The sequence below is a fragment of the Bacillus rossius genome, chromosome 10 (genome assembly GCF_032445375.1).
Source record: "Bacillus rossius redtenbacheri isolate Brsri chromosome 10, Brsri_v3, whole genome shotgun sequence".
Lineage (NCBI taxonomy): Eukaryota > Metazoa > Arthropoda > Insecta > Phasmatodea > Bacillidae > Bacillus > Bacillus rossius.
This window is the reverse complement of record NC_086337.1, coordinates 25484701-25502664: the sequence shown is the minus strand read 5'-3', so window position 1 is coordinate 25502664 and position 17964 is coordinate 25484701. Positions and strand designations below refer to the sequence as shown.

The following is a 17964-nucleotide window of genomic DNA, read 5'->3' as shown; positions in this document are numbered from 1 at the left end:
GCTTTGTAAAAGTAAGGTAACTGCGTGGTGCAAGTTAGTTGTCGCTTAATCGTTGCTACGTGCGGCCGCCTCGTCGGCAGCTCATCAGAAACAATGAAGAAAAGTAACAAACAGTCAACTTTACGCCTGATGGTCGGGGCCAGGTTTCAATTAAAATTATGAAACAAGAGATATTAATTTTTTTTGTTTGTTAATCGAGCGACGTGCTACAGTGAATGTAATACATCGTCTGGAACTGTAAGTTATGATCTACTTTTTCTTGTTTTGTTTTGAGGAATAATAAAAGACTGCCATGAACTATTTTCATTTTAATGCAAAGATCCTAAGGCAACAATTTACCTTTGATGTTGGCAACTATACAAACAAACAAACAAACAAACAAACAAACATATATATATATAACACACACACTTATAAATCATTGTATATGAACAAACTTTTCAAGTGTTTTAAAGTGTCTGTTATTTTTCTAGGTTGTATTGCCGGGCCAACCTGGAATGTAACAAGCTACCGCTTACATAAAAATTAAATTTTAGGTATGGAAATATTGCTATTTGCACTAAACTGTTACAGACGTGTCACATGTCATCGTGCACATAATACATGATTGGTAGGGTTAATGATGAAAACTCCCTTGTTCCTCAACCCACCTGACTACCCAATTACCAATAAATAATTTACGTACCATTATTATGGTATTCTGGGAGGCTCTGCAATAGAGAATGCACAAGCAGAACACCCAAAGAGGAAGCCACTGACAGGAATGAAATAGAAATGCCATCTGCTACCCGTACTAAGCACACAGACTTTTTTTACAACACAATTAATAATGAAGTGACTTCAAATCATAGGTGTGCCCAGACATTTCCATTAGGGGGGGCCCTGCTAAATTTTTAAATCAGAAGCTGAATTTAGATATTAAATAGCCTAAATACATTCACTCATTACTTGTTTATATTTTTGTGCAGTATCAACGAGATATGTTTACTAGTTAATATTTATATCCGTATAATTATAACAATCTTGAAAATATGTTTTTTATTTTCCATAGACAATGTTTAAAGGATACTTACACATTTCCCCCCCTCGAATTTCCAATAGCTTGGTCCAGATCTACCTTGAAATGAACTTCTTTTTAGTGAATGCAAACACAGCAATTCAGACAACAGAACTTTAACAAACCTCTTAAAATATATTTTTTTTTTGCTTGGCCATTTTAAGGGACCTCATGTTTTAAATAAAATAAGGCGGCTGTATTTCCAGAACGATAAAATGTTAAAAAATATTGTTAATTAGCATGCTGCAACACTGAAACACAGTTTGAGTGTCATAGTGCCAGGAATATACGAATATTTACGAACGCATTAGAGAAAATGCCGATCTGAGTGATTACATTAGGGGGGGCCATGGCCCACCTGGCCCCCCCTGTAGGCACGCCTATGCTTCAAATCCACAGTTCACAAATGAATTATACAGTAAAATCATATTCTACTAGGTGCACATAAATAACATTCCCGGAGTGTCTAAAAATACCTGGTGGAAAGTTACCGGACGTGCAAATTTCAACACATTACAAAATAAATTTGCTATAAGCAGGAATAAACCAAAATTTTTGTGTCAAAAAGCTAAAAACTTTTCAGATTTCATTAATTAAAAAGACTGTCTCCAACCATTTAAATATAAATACTGTGACTATGAACTAAAGTGAGGCATACAAATACAAAACTCAAGTTAGCAAGAGGCTGCTGATAATAGGGGACTTTTTCGTGACCGATAGACACCATGAATACTCACCCAGCATTGTTTAAGAAGGCCTGAAACAGTTTGCTCGACACCAAATTAGGCTTATCTCCAGATTCCGAGTACAGCTCTGTTTCTCGGTTGTACAGGTAGATGAAGTCGTTCAGTTGCTTTGCAACCACTGCAACACGATCCTTCCCTGCCAGTTTACGACTGGGAATCTGAAAGGCGGAACCACGTACCCAGGTGAGTGCGTAAGATACTACATTTCACATACATGCATACGTATTTGATTCACAACCTCACCTGAACAAAATATGGAGTGCGCAGGTTTGTTGATGCTTTCTGTAAGAATTTTATGATTAACTCTCCATTTACATCGTCTGTGTCACCCTTCGAACATCTTGCTACTCGACGCAAAATACAACCTAAGTACTGTGCAAACATTCTTCTTGCTTGGTACTGACTGTAACAAAATAGTAAACGAGCATGCAAAGATATCCAATGTTAAATAAAAAGATTTTAGTACTCCACTATAATATAGTTTACAAAATTTAAAAATTATAATAATTATTGATTCCACCGAGCCTTGATTGTTTTATATATTTGTATGGGTAGAAAACACAGAGACAAAAAAAGAAACATACTTTATGCACTTCATAATCTATCAATATTCAGTTTGACACACTGTTATTTGGTACCATGTTTAGATTATTTTCAAGTGGATGTGTGTATTCTTTGATTTTGATTGCCACAATTTTTTTTTTTACAGTAACATCTTTTATTAATTTTTCTTGTGATAGAGCAGTTAATTACAACTTGTTATGAATATCATTCCACTGTATATTAATATTTATCTGGTATTACCATTTAAACTTCATGTATTGAAGTTTGATCATCCGGAAAAATCACTCATCCTACACGGTCATAGTTCCAAACGTAACAGGTTAAAGAGACTTTATCAGGTAAAAATAAGTTGAAAACATGTGTGACATGTGATCTAAATTGTTTCCCAAGATTGGTATATGACAGAATTTGCAGCCGAACAGGTAGTGTTTTGAAAATAATAAAGAAACTATTTATGATTAAACGTCAATCATCTGCGAAATGTCCAACTGAGCCAAGTTCTAGAACACTGCAAATCTTGTTAATGAAGTAAAATTTTTTAATAGAAATAATTTAGGGTAACACCTTTATTTCCCATGAAATTTTGTGATGAAGAAATTAAAAATGTCTCCTTGTTGTACTTACTACTCTTTACACCACAGTTTTTGCGAGAAACTACAATAACATTTAGAACTAAATACGTTGACGAGTGGCAGGTAAAATCAGTTTGATAAAGCTGCCTAAAATCAGGGGCACCAATTGTTAAGTGATGTACATGCAATAGAAGCTATTTTTAAGAAAATATTGCACTAATGATTGAATGAAAACAACTGCAGATGTAACTTGAAGCAAATAAACATTAATGCTGTACAAACCACATGTCACCAAACACCTCAATAGAAAAATGTAGTCACACTTTATTTGTGAGGTAGTATTCTTGTCATAAAACATAACTTATTAACCAAAGTATTCTTTGCTTTAGGCACCACAGTTCACAAAATTTAGCATGCCACGTGTGATGAATGCATTCCAATTCAATAAGTCACCATATCTCAAAGCATAACACCGCTGGAAAATAGATGTCCCCATATACTGCTGGAATACATAAATGTATCATTGTGAAGGGGCACTAAGTAGTGGTGTTAATGGTAATGTAAGTAAGGGTAGTTGGTAAACACTTAAATAAATAATAAAAAAATGAAGTACTATAAATATTTACCACACTTTTTACTACCAATCATTTAATGCAGATTATTAAAGGTATATAATTATTTTATTAATGATTTTTCTCCTATGCAACCACACATTTGGTAATTAATGTATGAGTTAATGGTTAAAAATGAAGTCCATTTTCAGAAATATTTTTGATAGGAATTCTAGTGAGAACATGCAAAATTCTCCAAGATAAGAGATTCCTTAGGGCATTTCTATTTCTTTTCATTCATTTCTCCAAATTTCCCCTTTTGTCTCCTTTGGCCTCACACAGAGTAGCTGACTATAAATGGTGGCAGCCTGATTCTTGGGCAGAACAGCCAAATTTGCTTTGCACCAGCATCTGCTCAGTTCATTCTAGATATGTTATTTCCCCTGCAAAACCCTCACACTGACAAATTTTACATCAACATACTTTGTGAATTATGTACTCCCATATAATACACAAAATGAATAGAGCAAGGATTGATTCTGATTTGTTAGGCTCTAATAAACCTTATATTTCACTGTACATACACACCATAATTATTTCAAAACAATAAAATCCAATAAATCCGAAATTTTATAATGTGTTTCAAATGGTGAGACAGTTATACATATAAAAAAAAACACCAGGTAGCAGCACAAAACAGATATTGGGAGGAAAATGATAAAAACTCGAAACATATCAAAATACATATATCTTAAACAAAATAAACTGAAACCTTTTAAACTAGCTAATAAAGAAAACTACTGTTATATCATTTAAAATTCAATATAAAAACAGGCCTTAATTTCATGACTGAATTCACCAAATAAAATAGGTACCTTACCTCAACCTCCCACCATTTTGTATGCAATCTAAAATTTTCTGCTTGAAGTCTGTGGACTCATTCTCATCTTCATCTACATCCAAATCACCAGAACCTAGACATAAACACCATATTCTCAGGAAACTTCCACGATAATAATAGGTATATATGTATAAGCAGTATGTATATATCAATGACTGTTTCTCAATACCGCCTTAAAGGACTCTTTAGCCTGATGGATCCATTTTTAAAAAAAAAAAAAAAAAAAAAAAAACACTTGAAGGGGATTTCAACTAATTCTGTTGACGTTCCAAATATGTATTGCAAGGTTCTTTATAGAAGAGCCAATGTAGCCTTTTGTGAATTGATTCGCCTGCATCCTTTCATGCGTTCTCATGACCGCTATCTTTAAGTTGTTACTCAGCCAACTGCTGTCTACACCCTTTTATGTCTGTCTGTTACTATAACTGTCAATGATTAATTTGAATATACAGATAATTATAATTTGTGAGAAACAATTAACAGTCAAAAAAATATTTCTTAGTCAATAGTTAACACATTAAGTAGTGTTAGTGTCAAAAAATATGGATACCTTTTCCAGATAGTTTCTAACAGAATGCAGCACAATGAAATTGAAGGATCTCTCTGTTAAGGGTTAATTGGTATAGGACACATTCTTCCTATTCATAAATAGCATGTAGGTAGTAAACCTTTGTGGAATGTTAGTGATTCAAGCACAATGCTCTGCATCAAGCCTATGCACACTTGTGACAAAATTGACTAAAACTGATGGAACACATTGTTGCTTAGTTTCCGACAGACTGTGTTAAGAAGTATGGGGCTCTCAAAGAAGGCTTTAAATCTTTGATAAATGTAGATCGATTTTTGCACTGATTTTTTCACCATCATACATCAGCCTGCCTTATTAAAAATAACAGTAATGATTTAAAGCCGATGCTCACCCTCCAGTTTGGATTATATATTAATCACTAGCCAATGTACCCGTGCATCGCTACGGAAGGCTCAAGAACACTATGCATTACTCATTATGATGTTAGAGTTACTCTATATACCTATGAAGAACTTTTTTTTGTAGATATATTGTGAACAGTGTGTATGACTGCCACACTACCTAGAGTCCACCTCTGCCCCTCCTCCTGGGTACACCACTGCCCCTCCACTGCTCACCCTTATTAGTACACCTCTGCCCATCCTTATTGGTACTCCACTGCCCATCCACATTAGTTCACAACTGTCATCTCAATGGATATGGCACTGACCATCTTCAAGGGTATACCACTGCCCATCTACTGCTCTTCCTCATAGGTACACCCTGCCCCTCCACTGCTCATCCTTATTGGTACATCACTGAGAGAGAGTAAGAGTGAGAGAGAAAGAGAGAGAAAGAGAGAGATAGAAATAGAAAGAGATAGAAGACACACACACACACACACATTGCTTGTGCGTGGAAGAGACTTGTGATTTGGTCAAGATTCTGTTGTCATGTGCAATAGTATTAGCTGATATTTTTCTATGCATTTATGTGATTGGTTAAAAATTACATCACTTTGTTACTCTTGGAGAAGGTAGGCCATGGTAGTTTAGTCAGCTTCTGATCGAGGTACCAAAAGGTCATGCATTGGGCAGAGGTTCACAAGATTAACAAAAGAATGAAGAGGCAGAGAATTTTGTGGCTGTGGTCAGGGCTACACAGTCTATATATAACTTTTTTTTCATCTTTTGGAACATTTATTAAGAAATTTTAGCCACAGTCGTCAAAGCAGTCCACAATGAGGATAGACTAAAGTTGTCATCGTTCAGAGGACGTAGTCCTTCGGTATGTACCGTGAGTTGCAAGCAACCATGGGATCTACCAAAGAACAGAATGCATTTTTCAACTTACGATACTAACAAAGAGTAAACTGCTGTTTTGAAGCCGGTGAAAGTATTTTCAGCAACCAGTTTGTATTTTTGTTTTGGATCTATCTTCGGTGGTGGGAAGATGGCGGGCATTGAGAGTTGCGGATTTTTCGTAAAGGAGAAATAAAAAAAGTTAAAATTTAGTTTGTGTCCGAGAGACTTTATGTCGGTAATCAATCATTAAACAGTTAACAATTTAGTTTGAAACTTAAATACTTCCCCAGCACACAGCAAATTTCTTGATGTGTTTATGCATTTAATAGCCGGACCAATCTGAGCTAGCAGGATGTTTGGTTTGTTATAAATTTAACAAGGCCCAGTTTCAAAGATAAAAAGAGATAGGAAATCGCAATGACCTAAAAGTTGTTGAAACCCAGGTGGCATCTTCTCCTTAAGAGTAATGACAAGCGAATAAGAGAGGTAAGCTGAAGGTACGCTCACCCAGATGGTCGTACAGGCCGGCCTTATGGCCGCGAAGCAGGGCACGCTCGTAGCGCGTGAGGCGCTCGGCCGGCGACCGCCCGCACGCCTGCAACTCCGGGAACAGCTGCCGGTGCACCAGCAGGTTGTAGTTGCGAGGGCTGGTGGCCGGCAGGTAGCAGGTGTGGCCACCCCCTCCCGGCAGCAGGGTGCACGTGATGCCCGTCTGCGGGTCTGCCACACACACAAGCACCCCATCCCTCATCCCTCGCTACAACTGCCTGGCTGGTAGCAGGTGTGGCCACCCCTTCCCGGCAGCAGGGTGCACGTGATGCCCGTCTGCGGGTCTGCCACACACACACACACGCACCCCGTCCCTCATCCCTCGCTACAACTGCCTGGCTGGTAAAAGGTGTGGCCACCCCCTCCCGGCAGCAGGGTGCACGTGATGCCCGTCTGCGGGTCTGCCACACACACACACCCCATCCCTCATCCCTCACTACAACTGCCTGGCTGGTAGCAGGTGTGGCCACCCCCTCCCGGCAGCAGGGTGCACGTGATGCCCGTCTGCGGGTCTGCCACACACACACACACACGCACCCCGTCCCTCATCCCTCGCTACAACTGCCTGGCTGGTAGCAGGTGTGGCCACCCCTTCCCGGCAGCAGGGTGCACGTGATGCCCGTCTGCGGGTCTGCCACACACACACACACGCACCCCGTCCCTCATCCCTCGCTACAACTGCCTGGCTGGTAGCAGGTGTGGCCACCCCTTCCCGGCAGCAGGGTGCACGTGATGCCCGTCTGCGGGTCTGCCACACACACACACACGCACCCCGTCCCTCATCCCTCGCTACAACTGCCTGGCTGGTAGCAGGTGTGGCCACCCCCTCCCGGCAGCAGGGTGCACGTGATGCCCGTCTGCGGGTCTGCCACACACACACACACGCACCCCGTCCCTCATCCCTCGCTACAACTGCCTGGCTGGTAGCAGGTATGGCCACCCCTTCCCGGCAGCAGGGTGCATGTGATGCCCGTCTGCGGGTCTGCCACACACACACACACGTACCCCGTCCCTCATCCCTCGCTACAACTGCCTGGCTGGTAGCAGGTGTGGCCACCCCTTCCCGGCAGCAGGGTGCACGTGATGCCCGTCTGCGGGTCTGCCACACACACACACACACGCACCCCGTCCCTCATCCCTCGCTACAACTGCCTGGCTGGTAGCAGGTGTGGCCACCCCCTCCCGGCAGCAGGGTGCACGTGATGCCCGTCTGCGGGTCTGCCACACACACACACACCCCATCCCTCATCCCTCGCTACAACTGCCTGGCTGGTAGCAGGTGTGGCCACCCCTTCCCGGCAGCAGGGTGCACGTGATGCCCGTCTGCGGGTCTGCCACACACACACACACGCACCCCGTCCCTCATCCCTCGCTACAACTGCCTGGCTGGTAAAAGGTGTGGCCACCCCCTCCCGGCGTCAGAGTGCACGTAATGCCCGTCTGCGGGTCTGCCACACACACACACCCCATCCCTCATCCCTCACTACAACTGCCTGGCTGGTAGCAGGTGTGGCCACCCCCTCCCGGCAGCAGGGCGTGCACATACCATAATGATTTGATTTTCAAAAAATACATGTTAAATCCTGCAATTTAAGGCACAAGAGAAAGACGACATAAAAAAGAAAACAGACAAACAGCTTATGTTTTTGAAAAACCTTGGTGTTAAGTTACATAATGTGCTGTTTTAATAAATAAGCTTGAATTTGTAAAATTGGGGGAACTAGAAAAGAAGGTGAGTGGGGGGCTGAAGATTATTTGACCAGAGTGCTTGGCTGCTTGCATGACTCACCGAGATACGTTGCATAACGCTTCCAGCTCTCCAGGGAAGGAAATATGCGCACGAAGCCTCCGCGCCGCTCGTACTCGGCCAGGGCCGCCTTGACGACACGTGACTCCTCCGGCGACAGGGACGCCCGCGGCAGCGACGCAGACTTCCTGCTGCTGGCCCCGGGGTCTGCCGACTGTATGTTCCGACACTGCGCAAGGCGAGGCCAGCTGTACCACAACTATCCTTTTTACAGGCCGGAAGTTAAACTACCTTTGCTTTAGAGACTCGGCCGCATCCAAGTGGTAGCTTGTACCGAGGTCAGAGTTGGTAAACAGAAAAAACAGTTTTTTTTAAAGACCAAACAACATGGTTCATGGTTTAGACCAGGGTTTTTAAAGGTCTAAACCATCTTTTTTTTTCTAATACGCTAGTTATTATTATGGTTTTTAGCATGTTCAAATGAAAACCATAAAACATCCCGCTTTCTGCCACTCATGTTGAACCAGAAAAGTTATAACATCAAAGGACTGAAGTCCAGCAAATCTGCACACCTGACTGGGACTTAACCACAGAAAGGGTATTTCCTTACAGGAACGGGTGTTTCCCACATAATAGGAACTAACCATTTAATATTTTTAATTTTAGAGGAGTATTTAGCTGGGTATGGTTTACAAACTATTCAGATAATTTAAATGATTAAGATCTTGATTAGTATATAATTATTTGTTCACGTAAAGCACAAGAAACATTAATGAGCAAACTTTTGTCTGTCAATAGCTGAGCTCATAGAGGCAATGATAAGGAAAAAAAATATTACTTTTATAAGTCCTGTACAAAGTTTTAATTTGGTAATGGAACTAAACAACACGAATTTGAACCAAACAAATACTTACACTGATACTGGATCTTCCGCGGGAGCTCTCGGTGGCTCGCCGGATCATGGGGTCAACTGCAGGCAGCCCAATTAGGGTGAGCAAGTCAACCAACATTGCTGACTTGATGCGTATGTCCAGTGGCGAATCACACCCCAGGGACGGAGACAAATTCACTTCCAACAACCACGGCTTCAGAGCAGAATCAATAAGGATGTCGAACCCGTACAATTCTGCATGAACATGACAACTGAAGATTTTTAGAGTTAAACAGGGTTCTCTGATAACCAATAAATTAGCATTAAACTTACATATCAGTAACATATAGGCAGCATTGTCTGGATTTACTTTCTGTATTTCATATGTATGGCAATTTAATCATTACTTTACGCAGTTACTCAACGAGTGGAAATTTGGTGAAGATTCTAGGATAATTCATTTTGATGCATTCTAAATAAAATTAATAAATCTATATATATAAAAATGAAACCCGTTTTCCTTGGTCACGGCATCACGCATGAACGGCTGGACCAATTTCACTAATTTTTTTTTTGTTGTGTTTGCTATGGTCAGGAGAAGGTTCTTATGAAAGAAAAAATTAAGAAAATTGTGCGGAAAATTAGAAAATTTAAGAATAATGAATTCCTATTTCCCTTGGTCACGCCATCACGCGTAAATGACTGAACCGATTTCACTAATTCTTTTTTTGTTGTGTTTGTTATTGTCACGAGAAGGTTCTTATGAAAGAAAAAATTTAACGGAAAATTAGAAAATTTAAGAATACTGAACCATATATCATATATAAAATTATTTCCAAACTAACCCAACACTTTGTACAATATAAATATTTTTAAAGTAACCTTATGACATTCAGCTTTAAGCGTTTACAGTTTCCAGTGCGACTTGCATTTGCAATGTCAATAAATAAATCGCAAGGGCAGTCGCTAAGTGTATGTGGCATCAACCTAGAAAATCCATGTTTTTCACATGGCCAATTATATGTCGCCTGTTCCCGTGTCGGAAAACCATCAACATTATTTATTTACGCGCCAGAACATAAAACTAAAAATATAGTTTATCAAAAAGCATTAGAGTAGAGAGAAGCAGTGAGGGGTACAGAGACTATTAGTTGATTTATAGAGCGCGCGTGGTATTGAGCTCATTGTTTACTTAAAAATGCCAAGTTGTTCAATAGCAATTTGTAAAAACATTAGTGGAATTATTGAATCCTATGGAATAAACACTATTTTGACAATATATATTTTGTTTTTTATTTAATTAAATTAGTAAGGTCCTTTTCAGTTATAGTGATACCAGGGAATTATGGATTCATTTTTATATGGAGGATATTATAGATTCCAGTTCAAATTGAATAGGTACTCATACCTAAGATAGGTCAGCTATACAAAATAAAGTAGTGCATCATTGCTACGCTAAGGCGGTACGAAGTTCGCCGGATCAGCTAGTATTTTATATTTATCAACAATGTTTAGAGGAAAGATTATATGGTGAATAGCGATAAAACAGAAATAACAGCGAAATTATAGTCAATACACTGCATAACATCCAAATTCATGGCCAAACAAAAAATGCAGTGAATTTGATCGTAATTACCTCTTTTTGTCTATTAAAAATATATAATTAATTTATAAATCTTAAGTTTAGGCTTTTGTTTAAAAAATTACAATATTATGTACTAAGTAAAAAATATTTAAGGTTTATATGATAAGGTTTTTTGCAAGTAAATTAAATAAAAACTGTCTACTGCTGATATCATACAGACACAGCAAAAGGTCCACAGAGAAACATAAGGAAATGTATATTTTGGGCTTTTAACATAGCATATCAATTTTTTCATTCATATTAATAGTGTTGTAATACTAAGACAATGAAAAAAAGTAAAATGTTAAATTAAAAAATATATTGGGACCAGAAATAAACATAAACCACACAATAAATTAAATACCCCCCCCCCCACCCCCAACACAATTAAAAAAGTTATGTAGGTTTAGTAGTAGTTTCAATACCACCATTTTTTGTTTTGATATTAAAAAGTCGAGATATTGATTTACAAAAAAAAAATGTTTAATTACACTAGTATAATAACAGTTCTTATTTACAGTTTTTATTTACAACTTTCTCCTAAACTAAGAAACATTAAAGATAAATACTGAATGTCTTAGTTGCAGTTTTTTTATTTAAATTTCTCTCATCAATAAAACTAGCATTGTTTTCATTAGATATTTAAAGTTTCTTACCACAAATAGTAATTTCAGTCAATCAACGTAATTGTGCTTTATATGTACTTATTATTACATGTGTTAACATTTTTAATACCAACAAAATCCACTATTTTTAATGTCAGAATTTGCTTATTTAATAACACCATAAAATCTTGGCTCTCACAATGTTATATATGTACAAAATTTTGAAGTCGTACAAATAAATCTAAAGAGTTCTGTATAAAGTTTATAAATCTTACAGCTTTATGATCAAAGTTGTACAGTAGAACCCTGTTATAATGTTCCTGCATATAATGTTTTCCTGCTTATAATGTCATCATGTTAATGTCCCAATACGTATTTCCCCCGTAAGGACAATGTATTTATTTCCTGCATATAACGTTCATAAATAGTGTAATTTCCTGCTTATAATGTTTGCTTTCTAAAATTCAATAAATGGGGAAAAAATGTTTTAAAACCAAATTATTCCAACACTTACGATAAAAAGTTTCCTTTATGTATGTTTATGTTTACAATCACTGCCATACAATACATGAAGTTTGTTAAAATACAGTTTTATGCAATATACTGAAGGTACACAATGTTAATAGTTACATTTCAGTTGGCACCCTTAGTCAACTCTTCTCTTCCTTGCCATTCCAGTGGGTATTAAGATGCACGTACATAGTCCTACGATATTTAAGTTGCCAACCATTGAGCGAGGGCATAACCAAAAGTGTTTTCTATTGCTTACAAATAATTTTTTTTTTCATTCATACGTAGGAATCCCAAAATTAAACATTTTCAGGTGGCGAAGGAGTAGACGTTCTCACTCTTAATGTTGTCATCATGAATCTAAAGACAATTTTACAAAAAAAATGTGGCAGTGTATCTTTAAAGACAAACAAAATTTAACCAGGGAACAAGACGAAGTTGAAAAATTGTTGGCTTGTTTCAGAAAATTCATGTATCAAGTATACTATCTTTGGTTTTAACATTAAAGTTGTTTACATAGCTTGGTGAGTCCATTGGTACAAAGCTCTAACATTGTTAAGTGCTAAATTGAGATTTCCTGCTTATAACGTTTTCCTGCTTATAATGTTTTTACCTTGTGCTTCCTTGAAAAACATTATAACAGGGTTCTACTGCATCAGTAAGAAACAAAGATAGCCAGAACAGGGTGCGAGGAATAGGTACTTGCCGAAGCAGTTGCGGGGGTGCGGCACGAACATGCGGCAGGCGGACACTATCGGCGGGGCGGAGGCGAGGATGGCCTTCACCACCACCTCCTCTATCTGCTGCATGAGCAGCGCCGTGTCGCGACCTTGAGCGCGCAGGTGCCTCAGCAGCGCGCTCAGCGTCCACTTGTGCCCCACGTCCTCGGCGTCCGGGTCCTCGCTCCTGCACGCAACCGGCGCTCGCTCGAGACCACCGGCCAGATTCTCTCGAGCACGACTTACCCTGACCGGGGGCGCAACAACAGGGGGGGTAAGGGTAATTTGCCCCCCCCCCCCCCCCCCTTCTGAAACCTTGAAGTGGGGGCAAACGGCGGCAAAGAAAGTGCTGTGTAATCAATTTTTAGATAATAAAACTGCTTAAATAAGCACCATTTTTCCCACCTTGAAATACAAATTTTCCCGGGGGAGGAGGACCCCTCCCCGGACCCCCCCGCTACAATAGGGGGAATCGATGATTCTTTATAAAAAAAGGTATATTGCCCCCCCCCCCCCCCCCCTCATTGGAAATTTAGTTGTTTGCGCCCCTGACCCCTAACCACTGTGATCAAAGGTTCAATTCCCGGCGAGGTCAAACCTCTTATTTTTCGCGAGTGGGAAAAGCCAGGCAGTTGGTTTTGTCTGGGTTATCCCGTCCATCCCCATCCATTCATTCTGCCGATGCTCCATTTTTGTCTTGTCAACCCTCATAATCTCTAAAAAAACCTCTATGTCAATGCAAATAACTAATCATAATCTTGCAAATTCATACAATATCGAACTACAATACACTCTTTTTTTTATTATTATTAAAACTGAAATAGTTATCAGGTTATTAAAATAATGTGAATTTGGAAGGTCATTACTAAAAAAAAAACTGGCAAATGGCTATATATTTAAGTATTATAGAGGTTCACTGATTTTAAATGAACTATGCTTCTTCAACAACAGGTAACTTATTCAAAGATCGGTGAGCATTAAAAATATACTTAACTATGAAATACACATTCATACTGAGTGTCACATTTACCTTTGCATGGCAATCGTAGTAGCAAAAAAGAGTGCAAACATGTTTTTATCGTTGCTAGAAAGATACATATTCTTTCCCTCCTATCAAGTACAAAACCAAACAATAATTTTTTTTGAGGGATGGAAAGAGGACAGAGGCACGACTCTTTTAGAACTTATTTTTTCAGTGGATGGCATTTGAAGAGGGACTAAAAATGCAAAATATACCCTTACTCAGTGGAACTCCGATGGTGGAGATGTGATCAGAAATCCTCCCCATATCTACGCCACCTTCTTACTATACTAAACACTTAAGTGCTATCGAATAATGACAGCATTAAAATCTACAGCAGAAAATCTACCTCCTAGATATTTATGTTACAGAAAAAGTTTTAACTATAAATGTTGTAATATTCTATAACATCAGCTTAAGGTTTCTTTGGTAATGGATTCATTTCCCTACTTTAATCCATGGGGAGGTCACCTACTCTTTCAGCTGCTTCTGTGTGGTTCAGATCCTTCAGGGGATTAGGCCTCGCGATCTTTCAATTTTAAATATTTTGATACAGCATGCAAAGAAGCTTCCGAGCTAATTTTTTGTTTGTTTTACATGGCATAAGAGTTAGCTTTGGCTACTTGTTTAAGTCAACATGTGATTACCATGATAGGTGTAATCACCAGCGTGAAATAATAAGTTATTTCCTCGCGGTGCTTACAAACTAGAGCCTGTTGAGTAAATATGTGGTTGCAACAAGGTATAGAAGGACTGGGAGATATGATTTACATGTCTTGGAATGCAAAAAATTGGGATAAATAGTTAAAAATTAGAATTATAGCATAAAGATAGAAAAATCCAAGATGGCGTTGCCCAATCCCCTTGAACCCTTTAGGAAGGGTGGACTTGAATTCTTTTAATGCTTTTCCATCAGGAATACCTAGCAGCACTGAATAAAGTCTGTTTCGGAGCAAGCATTAACAGCTGATTGAGCCATTTGCATATAATTCTCGAAGCACTATTTGTTCAGCATTTCTGTGCTTGGTTTTTTATGTATTATACTGCAACATGTTTTGGTTTAGAAATAACTCATATGGGCCTCAGGAATTGTTTGATTCCAACTCAAAATATATGCTTAGTAACTAATGGTTTCAAATAAGAAAATAAAGTTTTTCTATAGAATTGACTCTTGCTTCGCAGAAAGTAAGAAAGGTCACCATCAAGTCTGGTGTCTACAAATACCTGCTGAGGTTTTTCACGACTTTTGATACAATTTTGCTATGCCTTTTTTATATTACAAACATATATTTTATATAGAGGATCATGCAGATTTTTTATGAGAGGAAGCTAACACTTTTTCAATAATTAATTTCATATTATTTAAGTAAACTGACTATAACTATTTATATTTTATGTGTGACTAAACTAATGTAAAGCATCAAAAAACAAAATGTAACTTAGCAAAAGGTAGCTAGAAATCAAAGTTTCTTGACTTACAGCACTGTTAATGTTTATTTTGTGACTTTTCCATGACTTTTGTGAGCAGTTATTGTTTTCTTACTTTTTTGACTCGTAACTTGTAGCCACCCAATAAAGTCTTTACCTTAGCATTGTGGAGTTATTTTTGCGCCCCTCCCCCATGCCATAACCACAAAATTATTACACTCTTTTCCCACAAAGTTACACTAACTGTGACAAGTACAACAGAGACTAGTCAAGATTCCCAACAACTGATCATGATCATTTAACAGACCTGAGAAAAAAACTAGAGCATAGTAGATGGTAGGTAAGATGGATTACATGGTAGAGTAGATGGAGATAAGATGCCGCTAACATTTCAAGTGATCAAAGGAGCTTTGCATTAATATTTAGGTTAATTAAAGTAAATTTGGTAAACGGTTACAAGAAACTATGTTTCCATTTCATGACTTGACTATAACCACTTAAATTATAAAGGTGTCAATCACAAAAAAAAAAAAAAAAAAAAAAAAAAAAATCAAGCAGACGTAAATTGTATAGGCCTATTGTTAAATCGACTACAAACAACCATCTTTTATTATTGCATGATGACATGCCATTGTGGTTTGAGGTAGAACCCAAGTATAACAAACCTGCATACACTATTATAATAACGTTCTTCTTCACAAGTGAAAATTATACTTTACAAATAGATATTTTGCAAGATTATACTATTTTGTTTGAATTCCAGTTCAATTAAAGATGAAAAATGATTCTCTGTTGGTGTGGCCGGATGGCCCAAGGACCACGGGTCTTTGCTATAGTACAAATTAACATTTACCATCAACTGCAAACATGCTAAAGATTTCATTTGTACTGTTACACTCAGAGTATTTTACGTTAATTGTTTTGTTTGATGAGCATCAAAATTGTAATTATGTTTATTGTATAAAATTAATACTGTGATATGTAGAAACAAATTTTGCTCTATGGCACATTATATAACTTTGGAAAAACAGAAAGAAAACGGTTGTTATTACATGTAATGGAGAGGAGAATAAGCAGAAGAAAATAAAAGTGTGTGTTCATTTGGAATTGAGATGATTATTTATAAACTATATTGTTATAAATTTGGTGTTCCAGACTATATCAATAAGGACCTTTATTACTCACTCAGTGGTCTGAAAGTAAGTGGTCTTATGCTCGTTACATAAGTAGCTAAGCCGGCTCAGAATTTTTTTTAATATTCATCAAACCAATGTGGTAAATTTAAATAGTTACTGCTGAAACCAGCACACATTCCATCACTGAGTGGCGTGAACGAGGGGAGCACTCACTTTACATAGTCGGAGTGGTACTTGTTGATGCTGTAGTTGCAGAGGTGCATGCAGGGGTTCCACAAGTGCTTCCCCGTGGTGTCGTACTTGACGGCGGCAAACCGCACCAGGCCCTCCTCGTACATGTACACCAGCAGGGGGTCGTACGAGGTGACCGCCACGTACAGCCTCAGGTCGCACTTCCGTCCGTCCACCAGCAGGGGGTTGTCAATGTACTTGGCCACCACTATGTTCTCCTCCACCGGCACTTGGTCTGGCTGCAAGGGGAACACACTCCTCTCGATAAACACCGGCTCAAGGCACAGAGCACGACCGTTCCGATACCAGATACTGGTATCGGATTTGGCCGATATTAAACTTTTGGCCGATGAAAGTTTCGGCACAGATATCGGAGGTATCAGAAAAAAATATATATACTAAGAACTTTGATTTTTTTTTTTAAATATTTTCTATGTTTATCTGTCATAGTTTCAATAATATTTTTAAAAAAATTATTTTGACTACATTTTTAAAGGAAAATCATAAAAATAATAACTTAGGCACTGTTTTACTAAAATTAAATAGAAATAAAGATGTTCAAAAGTAAATGATGCACAGTTTTCAATAAACTTGCTTTGGATTTAGATATAGAAACAAAATGATATTTTCAAAAATATTAACAAAAAATTGTTTAAATTATCAATTCATATAGAGTCGCCAGCAATTGTAAATTTTGATAGTAGTGTAAGGTTTTGGTGGTGGTATCGGGATATCATAGTGATATCGGAAAGGAGATATCGGAACATACCTAGTGTAGAGACAATTCTTATTCATTCATATAACCTGGCTTTAAATTATATCATTTGAGACCAGTACTCCCAACTTCCAGGCAACCATCAGTAATCACATGTATGCATACAATTCAACATGCGTTAAATAAAGTTTCAGATTTCAAAGTACTTAACAAAATATTATCTTATTAAAAGAGATACATAACCAATATTTATCATATTGAAACACTGATTTTGAGACACAAAGTTGCTCTGTTTTCGCAGTAAATACCTAACTCCAAAATTCCATAAATGGCTAATTAGTAATAAACACTGAAAAACTATAATACTTAACAGTAAATATAGAGACTAACCCATATATAACACACAAGTCAAGGAAATTGGTCAAGGATGATAATGACCATGGCTAGAGGTAGGTAAAAATAGCAACTGGTTTAGATGATGCTAAATATTTAGTTAAATTCAATAATATTCTAAATTTAAACAGTATAATAAAATTCACAGGAATTTTTAGTTAGTTTGCAAAAATAAAGAATTTAAATAAATTTTTTTTCACAAAAGTGTTGGT

The 17964-nt window shown here is 37.9% G+C and overlaps 1 protein-coding gene across 1 annotated transcript in view; it reads right to left on the bottom strand.

The window, feature by feature from the left end:
* Positions 1–17964, bottom strand: part of LOC134535855 (tubulin polyglutamylase TTLL5) — a 153297-nt gene that overhangs the window by 15565 nt on the left and 119768 nt on the right. The window contains exons 6-13 of the mRNA XM_063375189.1: positions 16627–16883; positions 12816–13015; positions 9414–9625; positions 8542–8728; positions 6711–6923; positions 4371–4464; positions 2047–2206; positions 1795–1961 (exon numbers count right to left, since the gene is read on the bottom strand). Of these exons, the coding sequence (XP_063231259.1) occupies positions 1795–1961; positions 2047–2206; positions 4371–4464; positions 6711–6923; positions 8542–8728; positions 9414–9625; positions 12816–13015; positions 16627–16883 (1490 nt within the window). The remainder of the gene's footprint in view (positions 1–1794; positions 1962–2046; positions 2207–4370; positions 4465–6710; positions 6924–8541; positions 8729–9413; positions 9626–12815; positions 13016–16626; positions 16884–17964) is intronic.